Source organism: Hylobates moloch, unplaced genomic scaffold, assembly GCF_009828535.3.
Source record: "Hylobates moloch isolate HMO894 unplaced genomic scaffold, HMol_V3 SCAFFOLD_17, whole genome shotgun sequence".
NCBI classification, from domain to species: Eukaryota; Metazoa; Chordata; class Mammalia; order Primates; family Hylobatidae; genus Hylobates; species Hylobates moloch.
Genome location: NW_026652292.1, coordinates 75,863,987 through 75,890,711, shown reverse-complemented (window position 1 = coordinate 75,890,711; position 26,725 = coordinate 75,863,987). Strand labels below are relative to the sequence as shown.

Here is a 26,725-nt window from a genome sequence, read left to right as displayed (position 1 = left end):
AAAAAGAAAGAGTATTGTATTTAAAGAGAGATAAACCTGCTAACGACAAAATGAATTTACGCAGAATCACTTAACTCTAACGATTTTTTTTTTTTTTTTTTTTTTCTGAGAGACAGAGTCTCGCTCTGTTGCTCAGGCTGGAGTACAGTGGCATGATCACGGCTCACTGCAGCCTCCACCTCCTGTGCTCAAGGGATCCTTCCACCTCAGCCTCCTGAGTAACTGGGAATGCAGAATAATGTTTAAATAAGCTGAAACACAACGTCCTGGTATTATTCATTATTTATAAATAAATATTTCATTTCAGCCAAAATGATTGTAAGTTTTCTTAGAATATTCAAATGAGAAACAAAAACTAAACTGCTTTAATTAAGAAAAACAGAAAAGAAAAATCCAACACACAGAATATGTTTTCCCCTCTGATTTCTTATCACAGAAAAATTCTGACCAGGAACTTAATTCCTCCATCATTTTATCTTGAAAGGATAAGAAATATATGTAGAAGATTGACATTAGCCGGAATTATTAAAATGAAAGACAAAGAACCAAAATACTTTCAATCATCCCAAATTCATTTTACTTAAGAGCCTCTTTTCTTTTCAGGTTACCCTAAACACAAAAGCAAAAATAATAAAAATGATTAACAAACTTAAAAATTAAAACAACTCCTACAAAATCCAATGTGCTATAAAAAGATAAAGATAGTGAAATCCAAAGAGAACAAAATATGAATACTTCCATACTAAAAGAGCTTTCCCCTCAATTCACAGCTAGGAGAATTAAGTCTAAAATACCCACCTAAAATACTGGCTGAATGCTGCCAGGACATTCTTATGCGCTTTAAAGCAGACTCCTTTTACCACCAACATACAGTCACAAAGCAGGCCTTGGATCCGCTGCTCATGCAGTTGCTGGAGGAGATGGCAGCTGTGGGTAGCAACAGGGTCCATGCTCAACCATTCAAGTGACCTACAGCAAAAAATCACAGATACGACAGATATTCTTAAGGACCTCACTGGAAACTAAATGGGATTGAAATTTACTGATTCATCTGTGCTTCACTCTCCCATCAGTTTCTCTCTCTCTCTCTCTCTCTCTCACACACACACACACACACACACACACACACACACACAACTGTTTCTGAGGCATCTAGACCACTGCTGTTCAACAGAACTATCTGTCATGATGGAAATGCTCTCTATCTGCACTGCTCAATACAGTAGACACTGGCCACACATAGTCACTGAGCACTTGAAATGTGGCTGAGGGATTGAAATTGTAATTTATATTTTAAAAGCCACAGAATTTAAACAGTACAAATCTAGAATATGACCATGTTAATACTGTATGTACTTCTCTGTGTCTACTTAGGAATATGTCAAATGAAAAATAAAATAATATACACATATATAAAGACGTATAAGGTGAAAGAAAAGCCAGCTGGCTAAGATCAAATCCATATTTATCGAACACCTGTACACAGGTCACTGAATTAGAAGTTGGGGAAATTAGGGGCCTATTCTGGGAGATAAGGTACAGGTCAAAATATCTAACATCACCAGACAATGATATAAGAGACATCGCAAAGCAGCAGGTCCCCTTACTCGTGCCTTTGTGCCTGTCTAAGAGGCTACTTGGGCAGATGCCTGAAGGAAGGGAAGGAGCTGTGCAGGTACCTGGGCCAGAAAGAACAGCAAGCACCAAGTCTCTGAGGCAGGAGCTTGCTGGGCTCAGGTGTGGCTGAGTGAGTGGCAGGAGATGACATCCTAGAGGGGACAGAGGGTCAGGTCATGCCCAGGCCTGCGGGCCCTGTTACGAACCCTGACTCTGATTCCAAATGAGATGGGAAGCCATTGTGTAGACACTGCAAGTTTCATCCTTCAGCCTCTGTTCACCAACTGACTACTGTGTGCCAGGCTGTAGGGTCACAACAATAAACAAAACACGCCAGGTCGCCACTCTCATGCAGCTGAAATTCTAGTGAGGGAAACACACACACGAAGTGCATGACGCACGACTAAACAAAACAGGTAAGAGCTAGACGCTAGAATACACAGGCCAGTAAGCCATGGTCTTGGACGTCTAGGGATGCAGTCTAGTAGGGGATGATTTATGGAAGAGAAATAGTTGGAAGAAATGGAACCAGATTGGGACAAGACTATGAAGGTTAGGCAGTCTGCAGTAGGCGTGGTGGTTCACACCTGTAATCCTAACACTTTGGGAGGTTGAGGCAGCAGGATCACTTGAGTCCAGGAGTTCGAGATCAGTCTGGCAACAACATAGTGAGACCCTGTCTCTATGAAAAATAAAAACAAAAATTAGCTGGGCATGGTGGCACATGCCTGTAGTCCCAGCTACTTGAGAGGCTGAGGTAGGAGGGCTGCTTGAGCCCAGGAGGTTGAGGCTGTAGTGAGCCATGATTGCACCACTGCCCTCCAGCCTGAGTGACAGAGACAGACCCCATCTCAAAAAAAAAAACAAAAGGCAGTATGGTACTAAAAATCTAAAAAGGCATCATCTGCTTTCTTTGCCTTCATTCTCAGTACTTAAGCATTGCTGAAAAAGTCACTACATCACTAAGCCCAAATCTAAGCTTCTTAGTTAGATTACTTCTCACTTAGACTTATCTCCCATTACTCCAAGTATGTGGCAGCCAAAATGAACTACTGGTAGCTCCCCAAACCAGCTATGTTCTTGGCCGGTCGGTGGGTTGGAGACCTAGTTCCACCACTCACTGGCTATATGACTTTGGGCAAATGACTTTTTTGTGACCCACTGTCCTCACCCTATCTCACAGGTTATTGCGGTTACCTGTGTGAACATTTAGACTATTATCTGGCATATGGAAGGATTCTGTAATAATCCGTAAGGATCACCTGGGGAGCTTGTTAAAAATGCAGATTCCTGAGTACATCCCAGGGTTTTGTTCTGTCAGTCTACAGTGGAGCCTGGTGACTGCATCACAGGTATTCTGGTGATTCTGAGCAGGTGGACTGCAGATCTCTGCCTGTGCTCTCCTCTGAAAGTCTTTGGTTCTGTCCTGGGAATACTTTACTCATACCTGACCCTCCCACCTTCCAGATCAGGGCTCAGCTGAGCTGTCGCCTACTACTTTCCCACCATTCTTTTTTTTTGAGACAGGATCTAGCTCTGCCACCCAGGCTACAGTGCAGTGGTGTGATTAGAGCCCACTGCAGTCTTAACCTCCTGGGCTCAGGCAATCCTCCCGCCGCAGCTGTGACTACAGGCATGTGCCACCATACCTGGCTAATTTAAAAAAGTTTTTGCAGAGATGGGGTTTTGCTATGTTGCCCAGGCTGGCCTTGAACTCCTGGGCTTAAGCAATCTGCCTACCTCAGCCTCCCAAAGTGCTGGGATAAAAGGCATGAGCCACTGTGCCCAGCCCCACGATTCTTAACCCGCTCTGGGTTTGGGGTTGCTCCTCTGTGATCTTCCCAGAGTCTTCATTCCCATCACGTCTCTTTCCCTCACTCATAAAAATGACTGTGACTTTAACTTCACTAAGAAGGCTGAACCCAGTCAGGCGTGGTGGCTCACTCCTGTAATCCCAACATTTTAGAAGGCTGAGGTGGGCGGATCACCTGAGGTCAGGAGTTCAAGACAAGCCTGGCCCACATGGTGAAGCCCTGTTTCTACAAAAATACAAAAATTAGCCAGGCAGGATGGCGAGTGCCTATAATCCCAGCTACTGGGGAGGCTGAGGTGGGCGATTCACTTGAACCCAGGCGGGGGAGGTTGCAGTGAGCTGAGATCGTGCCACTGCACTCTAGCCTAGGCGACAAAGCGAGACTGTCTCAAAAAATAAAAATAAATAAATAAAATAAAAGAAGGTTGAACCGATGTATAACTTGATAACCATAGTGCCTTAAATTTTTCTCAGTTCCAAATTTCCCACTCACTCCTCCCTCGTTCCCTTAGGCTTCACGGGATGAAACGTGCCTCCTCCTTCCCAAGATGAACCTTCCCTCTCCCCTTGAGCCTTCCTGCCTCCCCTAGAACCTGGTTCCATCAGTGAAGCTTTCATTGCTTCACCCTGTCCTTTGGTGGCTCCTCCAAACAAACACACCAACATTGCCCCATGTTGAAAACAAAGTGAAACAGGATAACGACAAAGCCCTCCCCCTAGGTTCCTCTAGTCATCACAGGCCTCTCTTTCACGCTTTTCAAAATCGCTATCTACACGCCCCACTTTACTTTCTCATGACTCCTTTTTCACCTTGTGTATTAGTCCATTTTCATGCTGCTGATAAGGACATACCCGAGACTGGGCATTTACAAAAGAAAGAGGTTTATTAGACTTACAGTTCCACATGGCTGGAGAGGCCTCACAATCTTGGCAGAAGGTGAAAGGCAAGGAGGAGAAAGTCATGTCTTACATGGATGGCAGCAGGCAAAGGGAGCACTTGTGTGGGGAAACTCCTGTTTTTAAAACCATCAGATCTCATTCACTATCATGAGAACAGTGTGGGAAAGACTCACGCCCATAATTCAATCACCTCCCACCAGGTTCCTCCCATGCATGACACGTAGGGATTGTGGGAGTTACAATTCAAAATGAGATTTGGGTGGGGACACAGCCAAACCATATCACCTTGCAACCTTGCTGCCACTCACTCCACTGAAACAGACTTTCCCAACAATGACCTTTCCTCAGTCCTCAACCATCCTCTCCAACTTTCCTGCCACGCATGGCAATGTGGTCGGCCAACTCCCATCCTGAAATCCCTCCTTTCCCAGAACTCTTCAGGTTCTCTTCCCATGTCCCTGATCTGTCCCAGCCCTATGCTGTACCTGTCTCCCTCAAGCCTTGCTTAAGGTCTTGTCTCCCTCAAGCCTTGCTTGTCTCCCTCAAGCCTTCCTTAAGGTGCAGCACCATAGCCCTCTCCTCTTTCCCTTGACAATCACTTTCATTCTTGGCTTTCACATGTTCTAACACAACTCCTAAATTTGAAACTTTAGCTTCAGCTACCAGTTCCAATCTTCAACTCTCAGCTAAACTTCTTCAATGGCATGCCCTTTCAATGTAGAATCTCTAAATTTCATCCCCCATCCCCTCACCTATCAAATCTAGACCTTATTCTGACTCCCCTCATCTCTTTATGGAAAGCTTTGTTTCTAATGGGTAGAGTTTGGGATACTGGCATGATCTCCTGGTTTGAGATCAAAGTGAGACTCAGAGAAAACTGGGACAAAGAGTAACACTGAGGTACTGCCCGAAACAAGAGTACAGAAAGAAAGGCATGATGGTAGGTGGTGAACACTGTTCCCAGTGCTGAATCCTCAAGGGTAGTAACAGCCAAGTGAGTAATCAGTTACCCACCCCTGCCAAGCTGGTTGCCTGTAAAGGCTTCTAAGTTTATCATTCTTTTTAGCTATAATTCACTGACTACTTACCACAGACCTGTGCTGAGCATTATCACAACTGATATGGTTTGGCCCTGTGTTCTCATACAAATTATAATCCCCACATGTCAGGGGAGGGACCTGGTGGGAGGTGACTGGATCATGGGAGCAGTTTCCCCCATGCTCTTCTTGTGACAGTGAGTGAGTTCTCAGTAGATGTGATGGTTTAAAAATGTTTGGCAGTCCCTACTCCCCCCACTCGGTTCTCTCTTCCCTGCTGCCATGTAAGATGTGCCTTGCTTCCCCTTTGCCTTCTGCCATGATTTTAAGTTTCCTGAGGCCTCCTCAGCAATGCGGAACTGTGAGTCATTTAAATCTCTTTCCTTTATAAATTACTCAGTCTCAGGTAGTATCTTTATAGCAGTGTGAGAATGCATTAATACAACATCCATTAACTGAAACAAGTCTATAAGAACCCAATTACCATCATTTACAAGAGAAACAATTGAGATATGGAGACTTTAAGTCACTTATCCAAGATCATACAACTATTATGTGCCAAAGGCAGGATTTGAATCCTGGCCCGTAAACACTGGAGTCTATGCTTTTATGCTATGCTATCACCCATGGGAAAAAAAGACATTAAACACACACACACACACATACACACACACACGAAACCCTCCTCCACGGACCTGTTAAAATTAGGTAAAATTGTGTAATTATACAAATGTAAATGTCTCGATATATTAGGTAGATGTCTAATTAGAAAATCAGACATTCTCTAACTCTATGGAATTGATAAAGGAAAAAGTTATTTGGAATGATCCCCAGAGTTATGATGCTACGCAGTTATTAACTGTTACACAATTTACTTTTACTATAAGAATTATAGGCTGGGTGTGGTGGCTCATGCTTGTAATCCCACCACTTTGGGAAGCTGAGGCAGGTGGATCACTTACGGCCAGGAGTTCGAGACCAGTCTGGCCAACACGACGAAACCACCTCCACTAAAAATACAAAAATTAGCCAGGCGTGGTGACGCATGCCTATAATCCCAGCTACTCTGGAGGCTGAGGCAGAAGAATCGCTTGAACCCAGAGGGCCGAGGTTCCAGTGAGCCGAGATTGCACCACTGCACTCTAGCCTGGGCAACACAATGAGACTCCGTCTCAAAATAATAATAATAATTATTATTATTTCATATCATTTTGTATAGTTCTCTAAATTATTTCATGATGTTAATCCTGTACCTTCCCAATGAGGTTATAAAAAGGTCTGGAAAAAAATTGTATCTTACATTTCTTATGTGTTCTGTAAATTATAACTATAAACAAAAATGTATCTTATACCTAATAATAGTAATGATTATGACAAATACTTATGTTTCCTAGATGCCAGGCACTATTCTAAGCCCTTTACACTTATTAACTCATTTACTATAAGATAGGTGCTACTATTATCCACATTTTACAGGTGAGGACAATGAGGAATTTGGCAGATTTAAGATGGCCACAAATTCTCTGATGATTCTCCCACGGGGTAGTGGAGTCTAGGTCTCCTTCCCTCCTGTGCAGGCTCTGCCTTAATCAGATTCTGTGCTTACAAAGCTGTGCTCATTTCCCAGGCCCAGGCCTTAAGAGCTAACAGCTTCCACTTCCCATCTTTCAGAACAGTGGCTATGGAAGGCCTGAGCCACCTGTAAGATGCCCAGCAAGAGGGAACACATGGAGACACAGAAGGGTTCAGCTGGCTCCCAGAAAAGCCATCCTGACCTCTCCAGGCTGGCCCCTCCTCCAGCTGAAAGCCACTGAGTGATCGCAGTTGACACCATATAGAATTGAAGAATTTCTCAGCTGACACCTGCCTGAAGACCTAACCAGCAGAATTATGAGATAAAATACTTTTTAAGTCACTAAATTTGGGGGTAGTGTGTTACACAGCAACAGAAAACCTGACTATGTACAGAGAAGATGGTCACACAACTAAAAACAGGTAAGCAATAAGGGACAGAGGTGGGATTCAGAGCCAGGGAATCTGACGCCAAAGCTGCATTCATAACCACTGTTTCCTTTGATCAGAATCAGCTGCCTCTTCAGTCTACTGCCTATGCCTGATTGTCCAGGTAATCCCAGACAAGCTTTGCATTAAGGAACTGCACAATTCAGGACTAAGATGTGCTACACAAGGTGTTGCAGTGTGACAGAAGGAGCAGAAGGTTCTCTTCCATCTTTGCGACTAACTCACCTGGTGACAAGCAGTAAAAAATTTTCTGTGGTGAAGACATGGACTCCATCTGTCTTATTGAACAATGTATCTCTGGTACCTCGCAGAGTGCCTTCGACATAGTAGGCACTCAATACATATTTCTGGATGGATGAGACTCTGGGCCTCAGTTTTTCATCTATAAAAATGGAGAGGTCCGCTATTGGACTAGGTGATCTCTTTTAGAGGTTTTTTCTTGTTCTAAAAGCTACAAATCTATACAAGGAATGTGATGGTGGAAAGATGGTATGAATGGCACCAAAAAATGAAAATATGGGGGAAAAGAAACAAAAAAAAGTTTAGATCAATGTGAATGAAGAAACGCTTCTAAAGAAAACTAGAGCCAGAATGGAATTTCAACCTGCAGAGAGGACTCCTAGAGCAAAGGCCCCTCAATTCTACCAACAGGTCAAATACTACTGGATAGAATTTGTGGATGTTTTTTCAGCAGAGCCATTAATAGATTACTTCTCCAAGGGCCCACAGTTCACGCACCTTAATATCAAGCTTACCACAGAGGGCTCCTAATGAGTCTGCCCATCATCATACTTTCCAAATGGCTTACTCGTAGCTCCTCACCTCCACCCTACTTATAAAAGCACTGGCTTGAAGCAAACACCTCCTGGAATCTTGTCTTAGCTTTATGCTGACACTTATCATACAGGGAAGGCCAATTCAGTTAAACAGATACTGTGTGCCTAACATGTGCAACAGATTGTCGCAAGGATGGAATGCTGACAAACGGAACAGATGTGTTCCCTGCCCTCCACAGGCTCTGTGTCTCAGTTTTCCAACATTCACTTAACTTTACAGAGTGCCCATTATGCGCTAGGCACTGAAGGTACGATGGCAAACACATCAGATATGGTCATCCATGTCCTCATGAAGCATCAGTCTAGTGGGAAAAACAAGTATCGTCGCACTGTACCAGAGTTATTTTTTATTTTTTTCCGAGACGCAGTCTTGCTCAGTCGACCAGGCAGGAGTGGAGTGGTGTGCTTTCAGCTCACTGCAACCTCCACCTCCTGGGTTCAAGTGATTCTTCTGCCTCAGCCTCCCAAGTAGCTAGGATTACAGGCATGCACCACCACGCCCAGCTAATTTTTGTATTTTTAGTAGGGACGAGGGGTGGGGGCCTCACTATGTTGGCCAGGCTGGTGTCAAACTCCTGACCTCAAATGATCCCCCCGCCTCAGCCTCCCAAAGTGCTGGGATTACAGGCATGCGCCACCACACCCACCTGATTTTTGTATTCTTAGTAGAGATGGGGTTTATGGGGTTTCACCATGTTGGCCAGGCTGGTCTCGATCTCTTGGCCTCACGATCTGCCTGCCTCGGCCTCCCAAAGGGCTGGGATTACAGGCGTGAGCCACGGCACCCAGCCCTGTGCCAGTTATTAAATGGAGGAAGCAGAAATTAATTTGGGAGGGAGGGTCAGGGAAGACTTCCTGGAAGACACATCTATGCTGAAATGTGAGTTAAGTTTGCCAGACTAAAAAAATGGGAGGGCTCACTTTCTTTGAGTTTTCAGGAGGACAAACAAACAAACAAACAAACAACAACAAAACCCAAAAACAGTAGGAGAGCACAAACAAGACTGAAGTACACATATGTGCCCTGAACACAGAAAACATCTTGAGCACCCTGCTTTTAAGCCTCCTGGCCATTCTGTCACTTCTGTTGGAAAATATTTCCCTCCTTGTCCATTTCTGTGAATTCCTTTTGTTATGGGTAAACTGTTTCCCCAGCACCCCAGAATGTGATTGTATTTGGAGATCAGGCTTGTAAGAAGGTAATTAAGTTAAAATGAGGCCATTAAGGTGGGCCCTAATACAACCTGACTGATGTTCTTATAAAGAGGAAATTTGGATACAAAGAGAGACACCAGAGATGTGAAAACACAGAGGAAAGACCATGCGAGGACACAGCAAGAAAGCAGCCACGTGCAAGTCAAGGAGAAACGTCTCAGAAGAAACCAAACCTGAAGACACTTTGATCTTGGACTTCTAACCTCCAGAACTGTGAGAAAATAATAAATTTCTGTTGTTTAAGCCACCCAGTATTTTGTTTGCAGTCCTAGCAAACTAATACACCTTCTATTCCAGGCCCAACACTGCTCACTTTCAGAGTGAAACCTTATCACCCACATACACACATCTTGGGAGTGAAGGTTTCTCACAATACTCTGTGCATCCTCCATTCAACTTTCATTCATTCATTTAAGCAACAAACACCTAGTGACCACCACTGTATGCTAGACCCTGTTTTAAGGGCTGAGAACAGCTGACGTTTATTGAGTACTTACTAAGTGGCAGCCACTAGTCTAAGCGAGTTACATGCACCAACTCATGAAATACGACAAGGTTCCAGCGACGCAGGTGCCGCTATGACACCCGCTTTACAGATACGGGGCTGAGGCACGAAGAGGCCACACCGTAATGAAACTGAGCTAGGCTGTGGGCTTTGTCGTCTTAAGCGCTACTCTCAACTACAGCGTGGAAGGAAACAGAAGCCGAGAGATGGGTAGCGCGGGGCGGAGGCGGGCCAGGGGCGGGCCAGGCTGGCTTCCAGCGGGCAAAGCCTGGAGATGAGAGGGCGCGGGTGGGGTTTCCAGGCCGAGGGAGCTGCACCAGAGAGAAGGCCCAGCTCCCAGGCCCGGAACCTGGCCTTCTGGGTCTCAGTCCGCGTCCCCTGTGATGCCCGGCACAGAGCAGATGCTCGCTGACTCTCGCAGGAGCCGCCAATCCCCGGGGTATCCTCGAGTGCCCAGAGATGGGAAGGAGCGGTGGGTCCATGCCCTCCTGGGCCACCTTCGGGCGCCCGGCCTCCCTTCCCTTCCGGGCCATTCCCACCCGCGCCAGCCCCGCACGCCGTCGCAAGGCCGGCCACCTTACCCTCGGAGGCCGCTGTCTGCCCCGCCGCCTGCTCTTCACCTGCAGCAGCCGCCCTCAAGGCCCCTCGCAGCGATCCGCCGGCGGCGGAACCATCCCGACAACGCCCCCTTGGCTTGCTGGAACCTCCCTCCTGCTTCCGTTGGCGTCACTTCCGCTGGGGGGGGGGGGTGTGTGTGGCCGCGGTGCGCAGGCGCGCTGGGTGGTTCGGAAGTGAATTCTGCACCGCGAAGCCTGAGAGGCGGGTAGCTGCAGCGCTGGGCTGGCGGTGGCTAGTCCACGTGCTCCCCGCGGCCGGTTGAAACCGTTGGCGGGCGCTGGCTGAGAGGTGAGGGGCGGTGGCCCACAGGTCCGACCTAGGAGGCTGGGGCTCAGAGAGTGAGTAGGGGAGGGGCGGGATTTCCACCGTCAGCCCCTCTGGGTTACGCATGGAGGAAGGAGTTCCATTCAGATCTCATTCCTGCTCTGGGGAAGTGGCAGGAGTCCTGGACTTAGGGTGACCAACTCGTTTTAGTTTTAAAACTTAAAGTCCCGCGTCCTGGGGACTCCCTTGGGCCTGGCCAAACCAGGACGGTTGGTCACCGCCCGACTGGGCTTCAGGCTTGCTGCATGTTGGAGACAGGGCTCTTCTCTGAGCCTTGGGAGATCAGTCCCTAAAGAGGAGGCCTTAGGATGTAGCGGTCCAGAGCACATACTTAGGACCAGAGTAACTACTGCGTGTGAATCTGGGTTGCCACTACCTGGATGTGGGATGACCTGGTGTACGTTTTTTAACCTCTTTGCGCCTCAGTTTCCTCATCTGTCATGACATATAGAACCTAACTCGGAGGACTGTGATGAGGATTACATGAGTAGAAGTGTGTTAACCTCCTATGAGAGGGCTTGGGTGCTCCATGAATGTTAGGATTCTCTGCAGCACCTACCTCTGAGGAGAGAGGGAGGGGGATGAGGTAGGGTCTGTATTTGCAACCCTGATTTCTAGCAGAGAGGGCCCACTTGGGACTTATTCACACTGTGCCCCAGGCTCCCAGGGTCTAGCATAGTGCCTGACACATGGTAGTTACTCGAGTGAAGGGATGGTGTTTAAAACAGTGCTGGTGATGCCGTGGGTGGGGTAGGAGGCAGAGACATGGCTTCTGTGCCTCAGTTTGCTCATCTGTTTAGTGGAGATAGGTGCACCTACTTCCCAGGGCTTTTGCAAGGAACAAGGGAGAGATTCTCTCCTTCTGAATGTCACCCATTGTAACCCTTGTCAGCCTCACACACAAAGATTTAGGCAAGATGGTGGACGGAGTATGTTTGTCTGCCCTTCTCTTGCACCATAGCCATGGTTTCTCAGAATGCTACCCGTGGAAGGGGCTTGAGTCTTGTCAAGTTGGCCTGACTTCCTGTTTCACAGATGAGAGAACTTGAAGTTTAAAGAGGCAGTGGCATGCTCAGGGTCACAGTGTTCAGTGGGGGATGTCCTGGGGTTGCCAGCCAGGCCCCTCAGGTGGGCTGATTCAGTGGTAGTGGTGGTAATGATGTGTAGGTCAGCGTTTGTATGTGCATGCAAGAATATTTTAAGGATAGTCAAGGCCAAGTGCAGTGGCCCATGCCTGTCACCCAGCACTTTGGGAGACCGAGGAGGGTAGATCACCTGAGGTGAAGAGTTCACAACCAGCCTGGCCAACATGGTGAAACTCCATCTCTACTAAAAATACAAAAATTAGCCGGGCGTGGTGGCGTGTGCCTGTAATCCCAGCTACTGGGGAGGCTGAGGCCGGAGAATTGCTTTAACCTGGGAGGCAAAGGTTGCAGTGAGCTGAGATCGTGCCATTGTACTCCAGCCTGGGTGACGGAACGAGACTCCGTCTCAAAAAAGAAAAAAAGAAAAAAAATTTCATAAGTAATACAAAAATATATAGAGGGAAGAAGATTAAAAAAAATCATTCCAATCTCAGAACCAAACCTAAGGGCATGTTATCAGGGAACTTGGTAGAGTAGGCACCCATGGGGTGAGGAGCCAGAGAAGGTTGGAGTGAATTTATGAACATAAATGGGTGGGTTGATGGTCATATTTAAAGGAGCATGGGTTTAGGAGGGGGCTGGGTGTAATAGCATTGATGTGCAAATTGGTAGGTCACAGAGAAATCTTTCTACAATTGGGCAGGGATGAAGCTTTCATATCTGGTGTCTTATTTAACTTTCCACCCAATGCTTTGAGTTAGGTATTAGATCCATTTTACAGATAAAACAGATTCTGGGAAGTTAAGGTGCCTTAAGGTCATTTAGTTTTTAATGACTTTTTTGACATTAGCAGATGTAGGCTCCAGCTCAGATCCTCTACCCCTGAGTCAGGGCCCTGTCCAGCAAAAGCTGGCAACCATCTTGTTAAGAGAAGACTAACAAGTTGCCAGCCCCTTACTGACCACTGGCTGTTGCCCCTCAGCTAGCTTTGCTGTCCAGCCCGACAGCCTCTCCTGTGACATGGGTGGTCTCCTTGCCCACTGCACAGAGGTTTTATAATGAAGACTTAGGGTTCTAATATTTATACATGGAAAGTCATCTTGTACTTTAATTTTTTTTCTCTTTGGATGAGGACCTCAAGGTCCCAGGTGCTGAGTAACCACCAAGCAAACGGCTAGGACATGGCAGGTCAAGATGGAGGCAGGGTGGGAGCCTGGGCTTGCTGCCTGGTCTTTCAGGCCACCTCTGCCACTTACTGTGACTTCGGGCAGTTCACTTACCCTCCTGAGCCTTAGGTTTTCTCTCCAGATGGAGGTAGTATGATCATAGCAGTCTTAGTTGTCTTGGGTGCAGTTGTGTTCATAAATGGGACATGGCTTTGTAGAGAGCTAATGATCATGTGTTCTATGGTGCACACCCCGTCATCTTTTTCGTGGGTATGGCATGTGATGAGAGCTCAGTAAACTGACCATACAGACAGACGAAGACACAGCCAGGAGCACACGCAGAGGACCTGCGTGAGGGCCCCAGGTGTATCTGGGTGGATAGGATAGCATCAGCATTCAGGAAATGTCTGCCGAATTGAGTTAAAGTGACTGAGCAAGAACCCAAGTGTGCTCTCAACCAGTCCAAGAACACTGCCTTGTGCCTGCGTTTGTCTTTTAACATGCGCATATGGCCAGGGGGAAAGCATGTAGAATCCATCTGGCTGCACTGGGACTGGACATTGGGCAGAGGGAGTTGGGGAGCCAGGGAAGGAAAAGAGGACTCTATTTAGATCCAGCCCCATAAAAAAACTGCCATCTTTTTACACTTAGGGCTAAATGTTGAAATCTGTCACATCTGAGCCCGGCAGACTGGGTGTCCTCAAAATCTTAATGCAGTTTTAAGTTTTCATAAGTTCAGAAGCATAAATGTTCCAAACTTGCCAAAACATCATTTAAAAGTTTAAATTTTCCTCATGCTTATCTAGTCTTGTGGAATTTGAACAATACCGTTTTACTTTTTTGTTTTAGGCAATGTTTGCTGTCTTCCATTGGAGTGACTGAATTTCCACAGGACGGCTTTTTGTAAGTTTGTAGCATTTACAGACTGAATTTCCACAGGACGGCTTTTTGTAAGTTTGTAGCATTTACACTTATGAATATTAAGCCTGCACTAAGACCTGGGACACCCTGTCTGCTGTGCAGTTAGGCTGACTTTGAAGCTTCTGATGGTTTTGAGCTTTTCTTTGAAGCCCAAGCAAGTGTTTATGGCATAAATTACAGGTATTTTCGCCTGGGGCTAGGGTGGGTTTGAGGTGTAATCAGGGTGCTGGACTGTCCTCCAGGGTCTGAATAAGGGAGAGGTAAGCTCCTTACAGACATTAGCTCATTAGCCAAGCAAGTGGACACAGAGCTGTTCCCATTTCAAGGCAAGTGTAAAAATCCGGAGGAAGGCAGGGAGAGACAGTTCTGACTTTCTGTGCAGTCCACCCATTCGGCCTTAAACAAGTAAAGACCAAATGAAAATGATGTGAGAGTTATTTTTTAGCTGGACATGTAATCAGATTCTAATCACCTTCTGAATTGATATTTAATTACACTGTAGTGTGTAGCCGATCTCCAGAGAGATAGAATGTTTTGCACAGTTACTCTTGAGTATCTTTTTGTCAGCATCACTGCTTTCACTGCTTCTTCCAGTCAATATATTTTGTTTCCAGCTTCCTTCCTAGGCCTTAAATTTCTGACCTGCTGGGACAGGAATCTCTCAATTGACTCTTAAGCCTTGTCAAAACCTTTCTTCCTCCCATCTCCCACTCCATCAAGAAATAGAATTGTCCTCAGCAACAGAGGTTGGCAAGCTCTAAGCCATATCTAAGTTTCAGAGACTGTTTTTTGTTGTTGTATCTTGTTAGAAAAGTGCTTTAAAGTTTTTCAGCAGATAATTTGGCATATCACGGCTGCTTTCACCTTGTGCCTGTGATGACAATCTATTTCTTGGTGACTAATAAGTTATTCCTGCTCTTACACCAAAGTGCACCTCCACGCTCTTTGAGGATGTGATGTTGGCTCTTGCTCCAGCCTTTGTTCTCCCTTGTCAGGCAGGATAGCTGCTCTTGTTGCCTGACAGGTTGATCATATCCCTCTGCCTTTTTTAGAATGGTAAGCTTTGAGGGAGCTGGGTGGTGGGAAACGTGATTCGAGCTCCCAGGAGCCTGACAGTATCACACATCTTTACAGTAACCAGGTGAGAAGATGACAGTTGCTGCAGCACATCGAGGGTAGTCATGTTTTCCTTCCTGAGGATTTGATGCTAGGTTGTAGCTGACCACATGCTGTCCGCTTACTAACATACACTGATAGTGAGCTGAGGAGTGGGGCCTGGGACCGCGGAGTCAGGGGTCTGTGGTTTGTATGTAGCGTAGAAGCTGAGCTGGTGTCTGATAGTGTCCCACAGGGCAAGAGGCCTCCACAAGAGACCAGCTGGGCCTTTGTGAACCCTGGAGATGCAGCCAGGATGTACATTTCCATTCAAGGCTGAATGGACATGAATAACCCTGGTCGTTGTTTGGGTGTGGCCCCACCGGCAGTGATCCAAAACATGCTGGTGGAGGAGCAACGGTGATTTCATGCATGGGAATTCTCTGCAAACCAAGGGTAGGTCATTTGTACTGAAAGCTTGTTGGATGAAGTCCTACCCTGAAGTAAGTTGCATCGGTTTACTTGACCCTCACCTTTATTTTCATAATGAGAAAGAAAGCTCTGGGTTAAACAGTTCTCAGTATTTTTGCGTAAAACTTACAATGTAAAACAACAATGCTGTTTTAAAATCTAGTGATTAAAAATTATGTAAGTATGGAAAATTACTGTGACTTCTCTAACACTTCTAGATGAATTTGTGTTTTCCTGAGCACAGTAGCATTTCTGTGAAATTTTACAATGATGTTTATGTGCGTGTGCAGACATACTTCTTTTTTTTTTTTTTTTGAGACGGAGTCTCGCTCTGTCGCCCAGGCTGGAGTGCAGTGGCGCAATCTCGGCTCACTGCAAGCTCCGCCTCCCGGGTTCACGCCATTCTCCTGCCTCAGCCTCTCCGAGTAGCTGGGACTACAGGCGCCCGCCACCACGCCCAGCTAATTTTTTTTGTATTTTTAGTAGAGACAGGGTTTCGCCGTGGTCTCGATCTCCTGACCTCGTGATCCGCCGACCTCGGCCTCCCAAAGTGCTGGGATTACAAGCGTGAGCCACCGCGCCCGGCTCAGACATACTTCTTGTTGGGCCAGTGCTCGGGACACCTGGGTTTGTGAACTCCAGTAATTCAGCACCCAGCAGTTGGGACACCTGGACGTGGTTCCATTTCTTTCTGACATGTCTGACAAGCTGCCACATGAAGGAGGCCCCAGTCCATTACAGCTGAGGCGCATGTCCTCATTTTAACCTTTGTAGATATATAGTAATATTGATATGAATGCTTTTAGTGCCATAGAAATTGTGCCCATAGAATTGCCTCTTCTTCACTTTCTAAACTTCACTCAGTTTTCCTCTTGCTGTGTTCTTAGTATATTTGAGGACCTGAAATAGTTTGTAGTGTACACCTAAATTGCAATGCCTTCTATAAGTTTCATATACACAGAGAGAGTTTAAGGTATTACGGAAAGTAAGATTTAACACCCTCAAAGCTCTTCATCTCGAGAGCCAATCTGCCAGGTTTAAATCCTGGTTCTGTTAAGCGTGCATCCTTGTGCAAGTTATGTAATCTCTGTGTCTCGGTTACCTCATATAAATTCTGAACAATAATAGTCCTTCCCTCATAGGGTTACTGTGGGGATTGAATAAGTGAATACATGTAAAGCCTCTAGCATAGTGCCTGGCACATGTTAAGAACACAATAAATGTTAGCCATTCTCATTGTTAATGTTAGTTTTACTTATATGAATGGTGGAATTTTATGTAGATTGCTAATCAGCTTTGACTCTGTTTTTTCATGTGAAATTATGGTTGAAAAGTTAGCTGCATGAGCCATTTATTGAAATGAGAAGTTTCAGTTTATAATGATAATTGTCTTTTTTTCCTTAGGACAAGACTTAAAACCTGTCTTGAATAGAGAATATTTAGCCATTTACCTAAAAATGGTATTTTTTACATGCAATGCATGTGGTGAATCAGTGAAGAAAATACAAGTGGAAAAGCACGTCTCTGTTTGCAGAAACTGTGAATGCCTTTCTTGCATTGACTGCGGTAAAGATTTCTGGTAAGCTTCACAGAATTCATGTAGATCCATAGTAAAGGCAGATCAGTTTTGGAAGCCTTGGCCCCACAAAGCTTGGAAAAATAGTGGCAAATTTGAAGAACGAAATTAAGACTAAAAACTGGTATGGTCCATTGATTAAAACTGGTGTGATTCTTTAAAATGTGCTTTACTAGGCTGGGCACAGTGGCTCAGGCCTGTAATCCCAGCACTTTGGGAGGCCAAGGTGGGCAGATCATGAGGTCAGGAGTTCAAGACCAGCCTGGCCAACATGGTGAAACCCTGTCTCTACTAAAAATACAAAAATTAGCCAGGCGTGGTGGTGGGTGCCTGTAATCCCAGCTACTCGGAAGGCTGAGGCAGGAGAATCGCTTGAACCCGGGAGGCAGAGGTTGCGGTGAGCCAAGATTTCACCACTGCGCTCCAGCCTGGGCGACAGAGCAAGTAACCCCATCTCGGGGGGGGGCGGAAAATGTGCTTTACTAAACAATTTGCTTTTGAGGATATGTTAAAGAGAAGACTAGGGAAAGGGGAGTTATGATGATTAGAGCGTTCAGTCAGTTGGTGACACTGGTTGCTGCTGCATTGCCACTGTTATCAGACCCAGGGAACTAACTGCATGGAAGATGGCTCCAGGGGTTTAGAGCCAGTTTCGTTAGACCGTGGGTATCGTGTGCCCATCACAGTGGAGAGATGGACTTATGAACCAGAAAGTGAATTTATGAGCTCACAGTGGGGGAGATGGCTGGTAGCAGAGGAAACTATGTCCTCCCTAGAAAATCAGAGGTGCTGGTAAAAGTGAGGCTCTTTCTGGCCCCACGGTGTGTCAGGAGACACTTCCACTGAGGAGGCCTCTGTGAATGTGAGGAGTTAGCGAGGAGGGACAGGACAGATCCTGCCTTAGACACCGTTTCTTCAGGTGGGTCATTTGCAGAGGGCTCCCCTCATGAATTTCATGTTGATTCCCCTTCAGCCTCAGAAGGTCCAGGCAAGAAGCTGGCTTCTGGCTGCATCTGCCCCAGTGTCCTCTGAGGCATTCAGATGGTACTGGCTAATACTCTCTTTTAATTCATTCTAGAGCAGTGATTTTTTGGAAACTGCTAACCTCCATTCAGATGTAATCCTAGGAGGAAGCTTGATATATAAAGTAGGTTAAAATTGAGTTTTCATTAGGGGACTTTGTTCTGGGCCTTGTCCCCAACATTTCCCTGAAGAACCCCATAGAGCTTTACAAAGATTATATGAGAGAGAATTTAGTTTTCTTTTTTCCTGGGACGCTAAGGGATCCAGAACTGTTGGTAACCTCATGCTGCCATTTTATATCTGTTTTTGATTTATTCTACAACTAATTATTGACTGTCTATTAGACATTGAGATTTTTGTAATTTAAAAAAACTACTCTATTGCATAGAACTATTTTCTTGTTTATTCAGTATATATACACTTATGACTTAAAAAAAATACTGCCTATCAATTTAGCTTAAGGTGTTTATAAAAATGGGGGAAAGTTTGGTGATGGGTTTCATATTGAAGACTTTGGAGGAAGGGGGATGTGGTTCTGACCAGGAAGCTGTAAACAGAATAAGTGAAATAGGTGGGGTGCTTGTGTGGTAGACACATGTGAAAATATACAGTATAGACCACAGAAGGTAGTGGCAGCATGCTGGTATTAGCGCCTCCAACTTGGGTATCAGTCTAATAGCAGAACTTTTGATCACTTTAAAGGGGCGATGACTATAAAAACCATGTGAAATGCATAAGTGAAGATCAGAAGTATGGTGGCAAAGGCTATGAAGGTAAAACCCACAAAGGCGACATTAAACAGCAGGCGTGGATTCAGGTAACGTCTTTCTAACTCATTGAGTAGCTTCCTCTGACAGCTTCCGCTTTCTTTGGAAGCCCAAGAGACTTAGAGTAAATATGTCATCCCTGCAGACAAGCCCTGGGAACCTCATGTCCTAGGATAGACAGGTTGAACTAAAACCTCTTGAAAAAGAATTCTTTGGCTGGGTGTGGTGGCTCACACCTGTAGTCCCAGCACTTTGGGAGGCCGAGGCAGGCAAGTCATGAGGTCAGGAGTTCAAGACCAGCCTAGCCAACGTGGTGAAACCCCATCTCTACTAAAAATACAGAAAATTAGCCGGGCATAGTGGTGGGTGACTGTAATCCCAGCTACTCAGGAGGCTGAGACAGGAGAATTGCTTGAACCCAGGAGGCAGAGGTTGCAGTGAGCCGAGATTGCGCCAGGTGACAGAGTGAGACTCCATCTCAAAAAAAAAAATAGAAAAGAAAGTTCTTTATTCTTCTAGCTGTTAAAACAGTTGCGGTGCATTATACCTTTAATCCATGTGTTTTGTTAATTTCTTGAAAAAAAATTTTAGAATTCTCATTAGCTTTCCCTTGGCTGTAAAACTAAGTGGAAGCTTCTAATCTCTCCTTGCTTCTAGTGATAATGCAGCTTTTATAACTCAAGCCATGTTAATCTGTCATGTCTTCCAGTCATTAGAATTAGGCAAAATAAAGATCTTTCATCAATGTAGAGAATTTTCTACTTAACTAAAATAGCATGAAAACATGCACAATAGAAATGGTAGAAGCATTGACTCCCTAATTCACTGGGAAGTATAACTCAGAATGCTACTGATCATTTACGGAATAGGTAGCAGGAGGAAGGATTCAGAAAGGAAGGTGGGATAATGAAAAGACAGATGCCATCTATTGAAAATTCTGTGTTTTTCTAAAAACCAGTAAAAAGTAATCGCTCCATTTGATAATAGAGTTGAAAAATGAATTTTTCAGACATTAACTAGCTTACTGAATGAGGATACTACTGGGAGGGTATTTCTGTTCACAAAGGACTTACAAGAGCAGATTAAGAAGCTAATGAAATCCTGTTTGCGCTGGTAACCAGCAGCCACACTTTTGGGCACTCTCTGCAATTCTCTAAAAACCAGATGACATTCCTAGACCCTAAGGTTGAGGTGCATGGGTCTGTGAGTTCCGTCTGTGCTGTTGTCACACCAATGAAATCCTCTGAAGCAGGGGTCAGCAAACTACAGAAACTTATTACAGCCTTGTAATAAGTTTTGAAATCAGAAAATATGAGATCTGCATTTTTCTTCTTCTTTTCAAGATTGTTTTGGCTATTTGGTATCTTTTGAGATTCCATGTGAGTTTTCAGATGGATTTTTCTGTTTCTGCAAAAACGTATATATACACACACATTGGATTTTGATAGGAATTGTATTGAATCTGTAGATTGCTTGGGTAGTATTAACATCTTAACAACTTTAAGTCTCCCAGTCCCTGAGTACGGAATGTTTTTCATTTATTTGTGTCTGCTTTAATTTCTTTCAGCAGTATTTTTTGGTTTTCAGTAAACAAGTCTTTTGCCTCTTCAGTTAAGTTTATTCCTGATTATTCTTTTTGATGCTGTTGCAAGTGAAATTGTTTTCTTAATTTCTCTTTCTGGTTGTTTCTTGTTATTATGTAAAATGCAACTTGATTTTTCAACGTGGATTTTGTATCCTGCAACTTTGCTGGATTTGTTTATTCTAACAATTTTTGTGTGGACTCTTTAGGGCTTTTGACATATAAGACCACATCATCTGTGAACAGAGATAATTTTATTTCATCCTTTGCAATTAGGATGCCTTTTATTTTGTTTTCTTGCCTAACTGCTCTGGCTAGGACTCCAGTACTACGTTAATAGAAGTTAATCTATATATTTTTAAGCATAGACATAAATACAGAATCTGGGCTTAAAACGTGAACCCTTTAGCCATGGCAAGGACTTTTTCAATTGGCTTTCATGAAACTCATGTTGGTTGTTTATTGTTTTTCTTTTTTCTTCCTTTTTTTGTAGAAAATTAGTGAATTAATAAAGAGACCCAATGTCAGCCCCAAAGTAAGAGAACTGTTAGAGCAAATTAGTGCTTTCGACAACGTTCCCAGGAAAAAGGCGAAATTTCAGGTATGAATTGACTTTCTTGAATGGAGGGGGCTGTGTGGCCCATCAGTGACTGAGCTTGTGTGTACCTGTCCAAGTGGAATCAATAGTTCTTTTTCTTTTTGTTTCTTACAGAATTGGATGAAGAACAGTTTAAAAGTTCATAATGAATTCATTCTGGACCAGGTGTGGAATATCTTTTCTGAAGCTTCCAACAGTGTAAGTCAGATCTGATTTTAGATTTGCAGTGTGGCAAAAATAATTGGTAATAATGAAATGGGAATTTCTTATTTTTGGAAGTCAAGGCAGCCTTCTTTTTTATTTTTATTTTTTTGAGACAGAGTCTCACTCTGTTGCCCAGGCTGCAGTGCAGTGGCGCGATCGTGGCTCACTGCAACCTCCGCCTCCGGGTTCAAGCAATTCTCGTGTCTCAGCCTCCCAAGTAGCTGGGACTATAGGCATGAGGCATCATGCCCAGCTAATTTTTTGTATTTTTCTTTTTTTAGCAGAGACAGAGTTTCACCGTTTTAAGCAGGCTGGTCTCGAACTCCTGACGTCAGGTGACCTGCCTCCCTTGGCCTCCCAAAGTGCTGGAATTACAGGCATGAGCCACCGCACCTGGCCCAGCCTTCTTTTTTAGAGAACCTCTTAGTGCCTTCATTTATGGAAAGGAAGAAACTGAATGCACTGCAGAGACTTCCTTATTGTGAAGAGCAAGGTGTTTTGTCCCAGTGTTTGATACTGGTGCCAGCCCAGCATGTAATGATTTGCTTAGTAATCAGGCAGGGAGATAGATACATGGGAAAGAACAGGAGCTTTGGATTTCTGACAGACCTGGTTCAAATCCCTGCTGTGCAGTTTGCCTGACGTTTGATCTTAGGCACATTATTTAGCCTCTGAGCCTGTTTCCTTATCTAAAAAAAATGTGGATAGTAATATTCATTCATTTATTTAATACTTAACTGAGTGCCTGATCTGTGCCAGGCCCTGAACAAAAAAATCTAAAGTATCCCAGGTGGTGGTGCATGAGGAAAAATAAAACAGGGTGAGGATGTAGTGACGAGGTATTTCTGTGGATAAGGGATGAGGGGATCGCAGCGGCCTCTGAAGGTTGCAGTTAAGGTAGATGAGCAGTCTGCTTGAAGCGCCTTCCTTCTGGTAGAAGGAGAGTTCCCTTCGAGTAATTGAGTCAGCCACCTGTTAGTCAAAATGGTTTAATAGAGACCCTGAATGTGGACTATATTGTAGAAAATCTTGGTTTGGTATCTTTTAGCCACATTGTTGATTACATTGTTTATTTTTGTGTAAATATCAGTTTCAAAAAACAGTGGGGTCAGAACCCCACTGGTCTGTCATTCTAGTCAAATTATTGGGAGTCGATTCACTTATGTAGAGAGAATACTTTTGGCAGCAAGTGGGCATCAAAATGAAAATTTATCTTGGTAGTACACCTAGCGTTTGTCTCTTTCAGAATATACAAATTGGCCCTCTGAAACCGTATAACCGATCATTAGATTGGCCTTTATGTGGCACCTATTTTTTAAGGTTATTTCTGTTTTAACTAAGAATCAAAGATTTGAAATTGCTTCAACTGCAGGGTTTTAGAAGGTTTTTTCCAGTTTCCCTTTTGAAGTATGAACATATTAAATATTAAATAAAGTAAGGAGTAAACAGCCCCTGGTAAACCCTGAGCTCTGCAAAACGCAGCTTGTCATCCCTTACCTCTGCCTTTGCACCGCGGCCCTCCCAGCATACCCCGTGTTTGTAGTGCAGAGCAGAGGGTCCTGAGGCCTTGTCCTCCGTACCTTGGTTGTTTATCCTCCTGTAACTCTGCCAGATGTCAGGTCAGATGCTTTTCTGTCCTCTACCCCATCACAGTTCACCTGATCACTGTGGATGCAACTGTAATTAAGCCAAGGTCCTGGCTGCTTGGAGCTATGTTCTAGTGGGGGAGATAGACACCACATACGGGTCCATGGTGTAATGTCAGGTCCTGATCAGCACTGGGAAGAAGCCAGAGGCATTGGGAGGCCAGAACTGAAGGAGGTGCTCGGTTAGGAAAGAGTCAGGGCATCACAGAGGAGACCACATTTGAGGAGAGTGTGTAATGAGGTAAAAAAGATGGAGAAGAATTGGTTCACCTGTTTATTGAGCAGCTGCCAGATGGGTAAATGTGTGCCTCCCTCCCTCTCTCCCTGTGGCTGAGGAGTTGGTTTAGACAAAGAGGCAAGGCACTAGCTGAAAATCTGGTCTGGATTGTGTAGAAGGGAGGCTAGGGTCTCAGACTGTCAGTGGTTAAAATAATATTTTATGGTGGGCACGGTGGCTCATGCCTATAATCCCAGCACGTCGGGAGGCTGAGGCAGGCAGATCAGTTGAGGTCAGGAGTTCAAGACCAGCCTGACCAACTTGGTGAAATCCTGTCTTTACAAAAAATACAAAAATTAGCTGGGTGTGATGGCAGGCGCCTGTAATCCCAGCTACTCGGGAGGCTGAGGCACAAGAATCATTTGAACCTGGGAGGCGGAGGTTGCAGTGAGCTGATGTTGTGCCACTGCATTCCAGCCTGGGTGATAGAGCGAGACTCAGTCTCAAAAAAAAATAATAATAATAATATTTTACTAGAAGATGTCAACGGAATTGTAGGACAGATGTGAAATTTCTTTGTCCCCTTCTTCCTAAGTCTATCTCTGAAATCATCCTCTGCCCTTTACCCCATGAGCCTTAACAACTTGATGCTGCTAAACCACTGCTACTGAGAAAACTTCAGTTGTTAGATCAGTATCCATTTTCTTTTTTTCTTTTCTTTTGAGACAGAGTCTCACTTTATCACCCAAGCTGGAGTACAGTGGCATGATCTCGGCTCACAGCAACCTCTGCCTCCCGGGTTCAAGAGATTCTCCTGTCCCAGCCCCCCCCGAGTAGCTAGGATTACAGGCGCTCGCCACCACGCCCGGCTAATTGTTGTATTTTTAGTAGAGACAGGGTTTCACCATGTTGCCCAGGCTGGTCTCAAACTCCTGACCTCAGGTGATCTCCCAACCTCGGCCTCCCAAAGTGCTGGGATTACAAGCATGAGCCACCATGCCCGGCCTACAGTATCTGTTTTCTTTTTTTTTTTTTTTTTTGAGACAGAGTTTCATTATTGTCACCTAGGCTGGAGTGCAATGTTGTGATCTTGGCTCACTGCAACCTCCGCCTTCCGGGTTCAAGTGATTCTCCTGCCTCAGCCTCCCCAGTATCCATTTTCTAATGCTGCTCTTATAGCCAAGGATCGAGCCTTAAGGTCTGAGTCCTGAGTCCTGAGTCCTTGCACTGTAGTGAAAGCTTGTTCTTTTTTATTTGGTCCAGTTTTGAGGACATAGTCCTTGCTACCCCACAATCTCCTAAAGGAGGAAGACTGTAGGTAACTTACCCTGTCCTTGGGCTAGACTAACAGAGATGGAATTTGAACCCCTGCCTGCAGGTGCATCAGCTCAGTGGTTTCTCACACCTGGAAGCAGCCACTGGCCACTCCCTTTCTCTCCAGAGGCATCAGGGAACATGGAGCAGTTCAATAAATTGCTCCAGGTCATCTCTTGAGAAAGGAGCTCAGGGAATTGAGGAAGGAATAGGACTGAACTTGCTGATGTCATTGTTTAAAGTAGGCTCTATGTGCTGATTTTAATAAGGTAATGCAAGGCCAGGTGCTGTGGCACACACCTGTAATCCCACCACTTTGGGAGGCCAGGTCGGGCGGATCACCTGAGGTTGGGAGTTCAAGATAAGCCTGGCCAACATAGTGAAACCCCGTCTCTACTAAAAATACAAAAATTAGCCAGGTGTGGTGGCGCATGCCTGTAATCGCAGCTACTCAGAAGGCTGAGACAGGAGAATCACTTGAATCTGGGAGGTGGAGGTTGCAGTGAGCTGAGATTGCACCACTGTACTCCAGCCTGGGCGACAGAGTGAGACTCTTGTCTCAAAAATATACATAAATAAGGTAATGCATTTAACAGGGGTAACCATAAGAGAGACACCTCCATACTTAAAGAATGGTGACTCTGTCTCTATAGAAAATAGAAAAATTTTCCGGTTATGGTAGCTTGCACCTGTGGTCCCAGCTACTTGGGAGTCTGAGGCAGGAGTGTTGCTTGAGTCTGGGCGTCAGAGGTTGCAGTGAGCTGAGATTGTGTCACTACATTTCAGCCTGTGCAACAGAAGAGAGCAAGACCCCTGTCTCCATTAAAAAAAAAAAAAAAAAAAAAGAATGGTGAGAATGGTGACCATTCTTCTAATGGTAACTTCCCAGTCTGAATAATGATGATAATAACAGTACCATTTTCTAAGGCTGATAATTTACAAAACTCTTCACACACAATGGGCTGGTTTATTGGGCATCACTATGCTAATAGGCACATGACGGATCTTTCCTCGTCTCATCCGTCCGTGTGTAAGGTAGGTATTACTACCTTTCATTTTACAGATAAGGAAATAGGCTTGAAACAGATAAATAACTTGCCCTTAGTCACCTGACTAGGAATTAACGGAACTGGAACTTGAACCCAGGTCTGCAGACACATAACATCCAGTGGTTTCTACCACCCCTAAGTACTCTTCTCTTATCTAAAACGTGAATAATGAGCCGAAATGAAAGGTCTTATCTTCAGCGACATAAGGATTCTTCACCTTTCCAGTGGAATGAAAATGATGTCTGTTCCGTGCAGACAGAGGGGTGTGGACTGGGGGAAGTGGTTTCCCATTTTGTATATTTACTGCTCCATTTTAGCTGTTGGTGGGGGTCACAGTTATAAAACGGTAAGGGATTTTACCAACCATTTTTCTTGAACAGTTTATGTAGTAGGCCCAGGCAATAACGTGACAACTCTATTTACACATTTAAAATGAATATGTGTTTCTTGCTTTTGCTTAATGATAAGGAACCAGTCAATAAGGAACAGGATCAACAGCCACTCCACCCAATGGCAAATCCACATGCAGAAATCTCCACCAAGGTTCCAGCCTCCAAAGTGAAAGATGCCGTGCAACAGCAAGGGGAGGTGAAGAAGCATAAAAGAGAAAGAAAGGAAGAACGGCAGAAGAAAAGGAAAAGAGAAAAGAAAGAACTAAAATTAGAAAACCACCAGGAAAACTCAAGGAATCCGAAGCCTAAGAAGCGCAAAAAGGGACAGGAGGCTGACCTTGAGGCTGGTGGGGAGGAAGTCCCCGAGGCCAACGGCTCTGCAAGGAAGAGGAGCAAGAAGAAGAAGCAGCGCAAGGACAGCGTCGGCGAGGAAGAGGCACATGTGGGTGCAGGGAAGAGGAAGCGGAGGCACTCGGAAGGTAAGTGGCTAGCTCACGCTCTAGGATTCGTCTAAAAACCGGGAAAGCTGTGAATGTGGGATATTTAAGCCTGTTAGACCTAGTGTTTTGTGTGCGTGTGTGTGGTTTTGTTTTTTTTGTTTTTTGTTTTTTTTTGTTTGTTTGTTTGTTTTGAGATGGTGTCTCGCTGTGTCACCCAGACTGGAGTGCAGTAGCATGATCTCGGCTCACTGCAACCTCACCTTCCAGGTTCAAGCGATTCTTCTGTCTCAGC

General features: G+C 44.9%; 2 protein-coding genes across 6 annotated transcripts in view; one reads left to right on the top strand and one right to left on the bottom strand.

Moving 5' to 3' along the window:
* The window catches only part of ZBTB49 (zinc finger and BTB domain containing 49), a 31,426-nt gene extending 20,798 nt beyond the window's left edge, over positions 1 to 10,628 (bottom strand). Inside the window, exons 1-2 of one of the 3 annotated variants that reach the window (XM_032135743.2) lie at positions 10,527 to 10,628; positions 799 to 969 (exon numbers count right to left, since the gene is read on the bottom strand). In XM_032135743.2, coding sequence (XP_031991634.1) covers positions 799 to 950 — 152 coding nt within the window. In that variant the 5' untranslated portion in view covers positions 951 to 969; positions 10,527 to 10,628. Of the gene's footprint in view, positions 1 to 798; positions 970 to 10,526 lie in introns of those variants that run through there. The other 2 variants (XM_058430213.1, XM_058430214.1) reach the window with 2 other exon arrangements.
* Positions 10,629 to 10,731: 103 nt separating this feature from the next.
* The window catches only part of LYAR (Ly1 antibody reactive), a 22,435-nt gene continuing 6,441 nt past the window's right edge, over positions 10,732 to 26,725 (top strand). The window contains exons 1-7 of one of the 3 annotated variants that reach the window (XM_032135717.2): positions 10,732 to 10,851; positions 13,988 to 14,041; positions 17,030 to 17,204; positions 18,927 to 19,041; positions 21,067 to 21,174; positions 21,286 to 21,369; positions 26,070 to 26,472. In XM_032135717.2, coding sequence (XP_031991608.1) covers positions 17,083 to 17,204; positions 18,927 to 19,041; positions 21,067 to 21,174; positions 21,286 to 21,369; positions 26,070 to 26,472 — 832 coding nt within the window. In that variant the 5' untranslated portion in view covers positions 10,732 to 10,851; positions 13,988 to 14,041; positions 17,030 to 17,082. Of the gene's footprint in view, positions 10,852 to 10,884; positions 10,902 to 11,047; positions 11,285 to 13,987; positions 14,042 to 17,029; positions 17,205 to 18,926; positions 19,042 to 21,066; positions 21,175 to 21,285; positions 21,370 to 26,069; positions 26,473 to 26,725 lie in introns of those variants that run through there. The other 2 variants (XM_032135718.2, XM_058430198.1) reach the window with 2 other exon arrangements.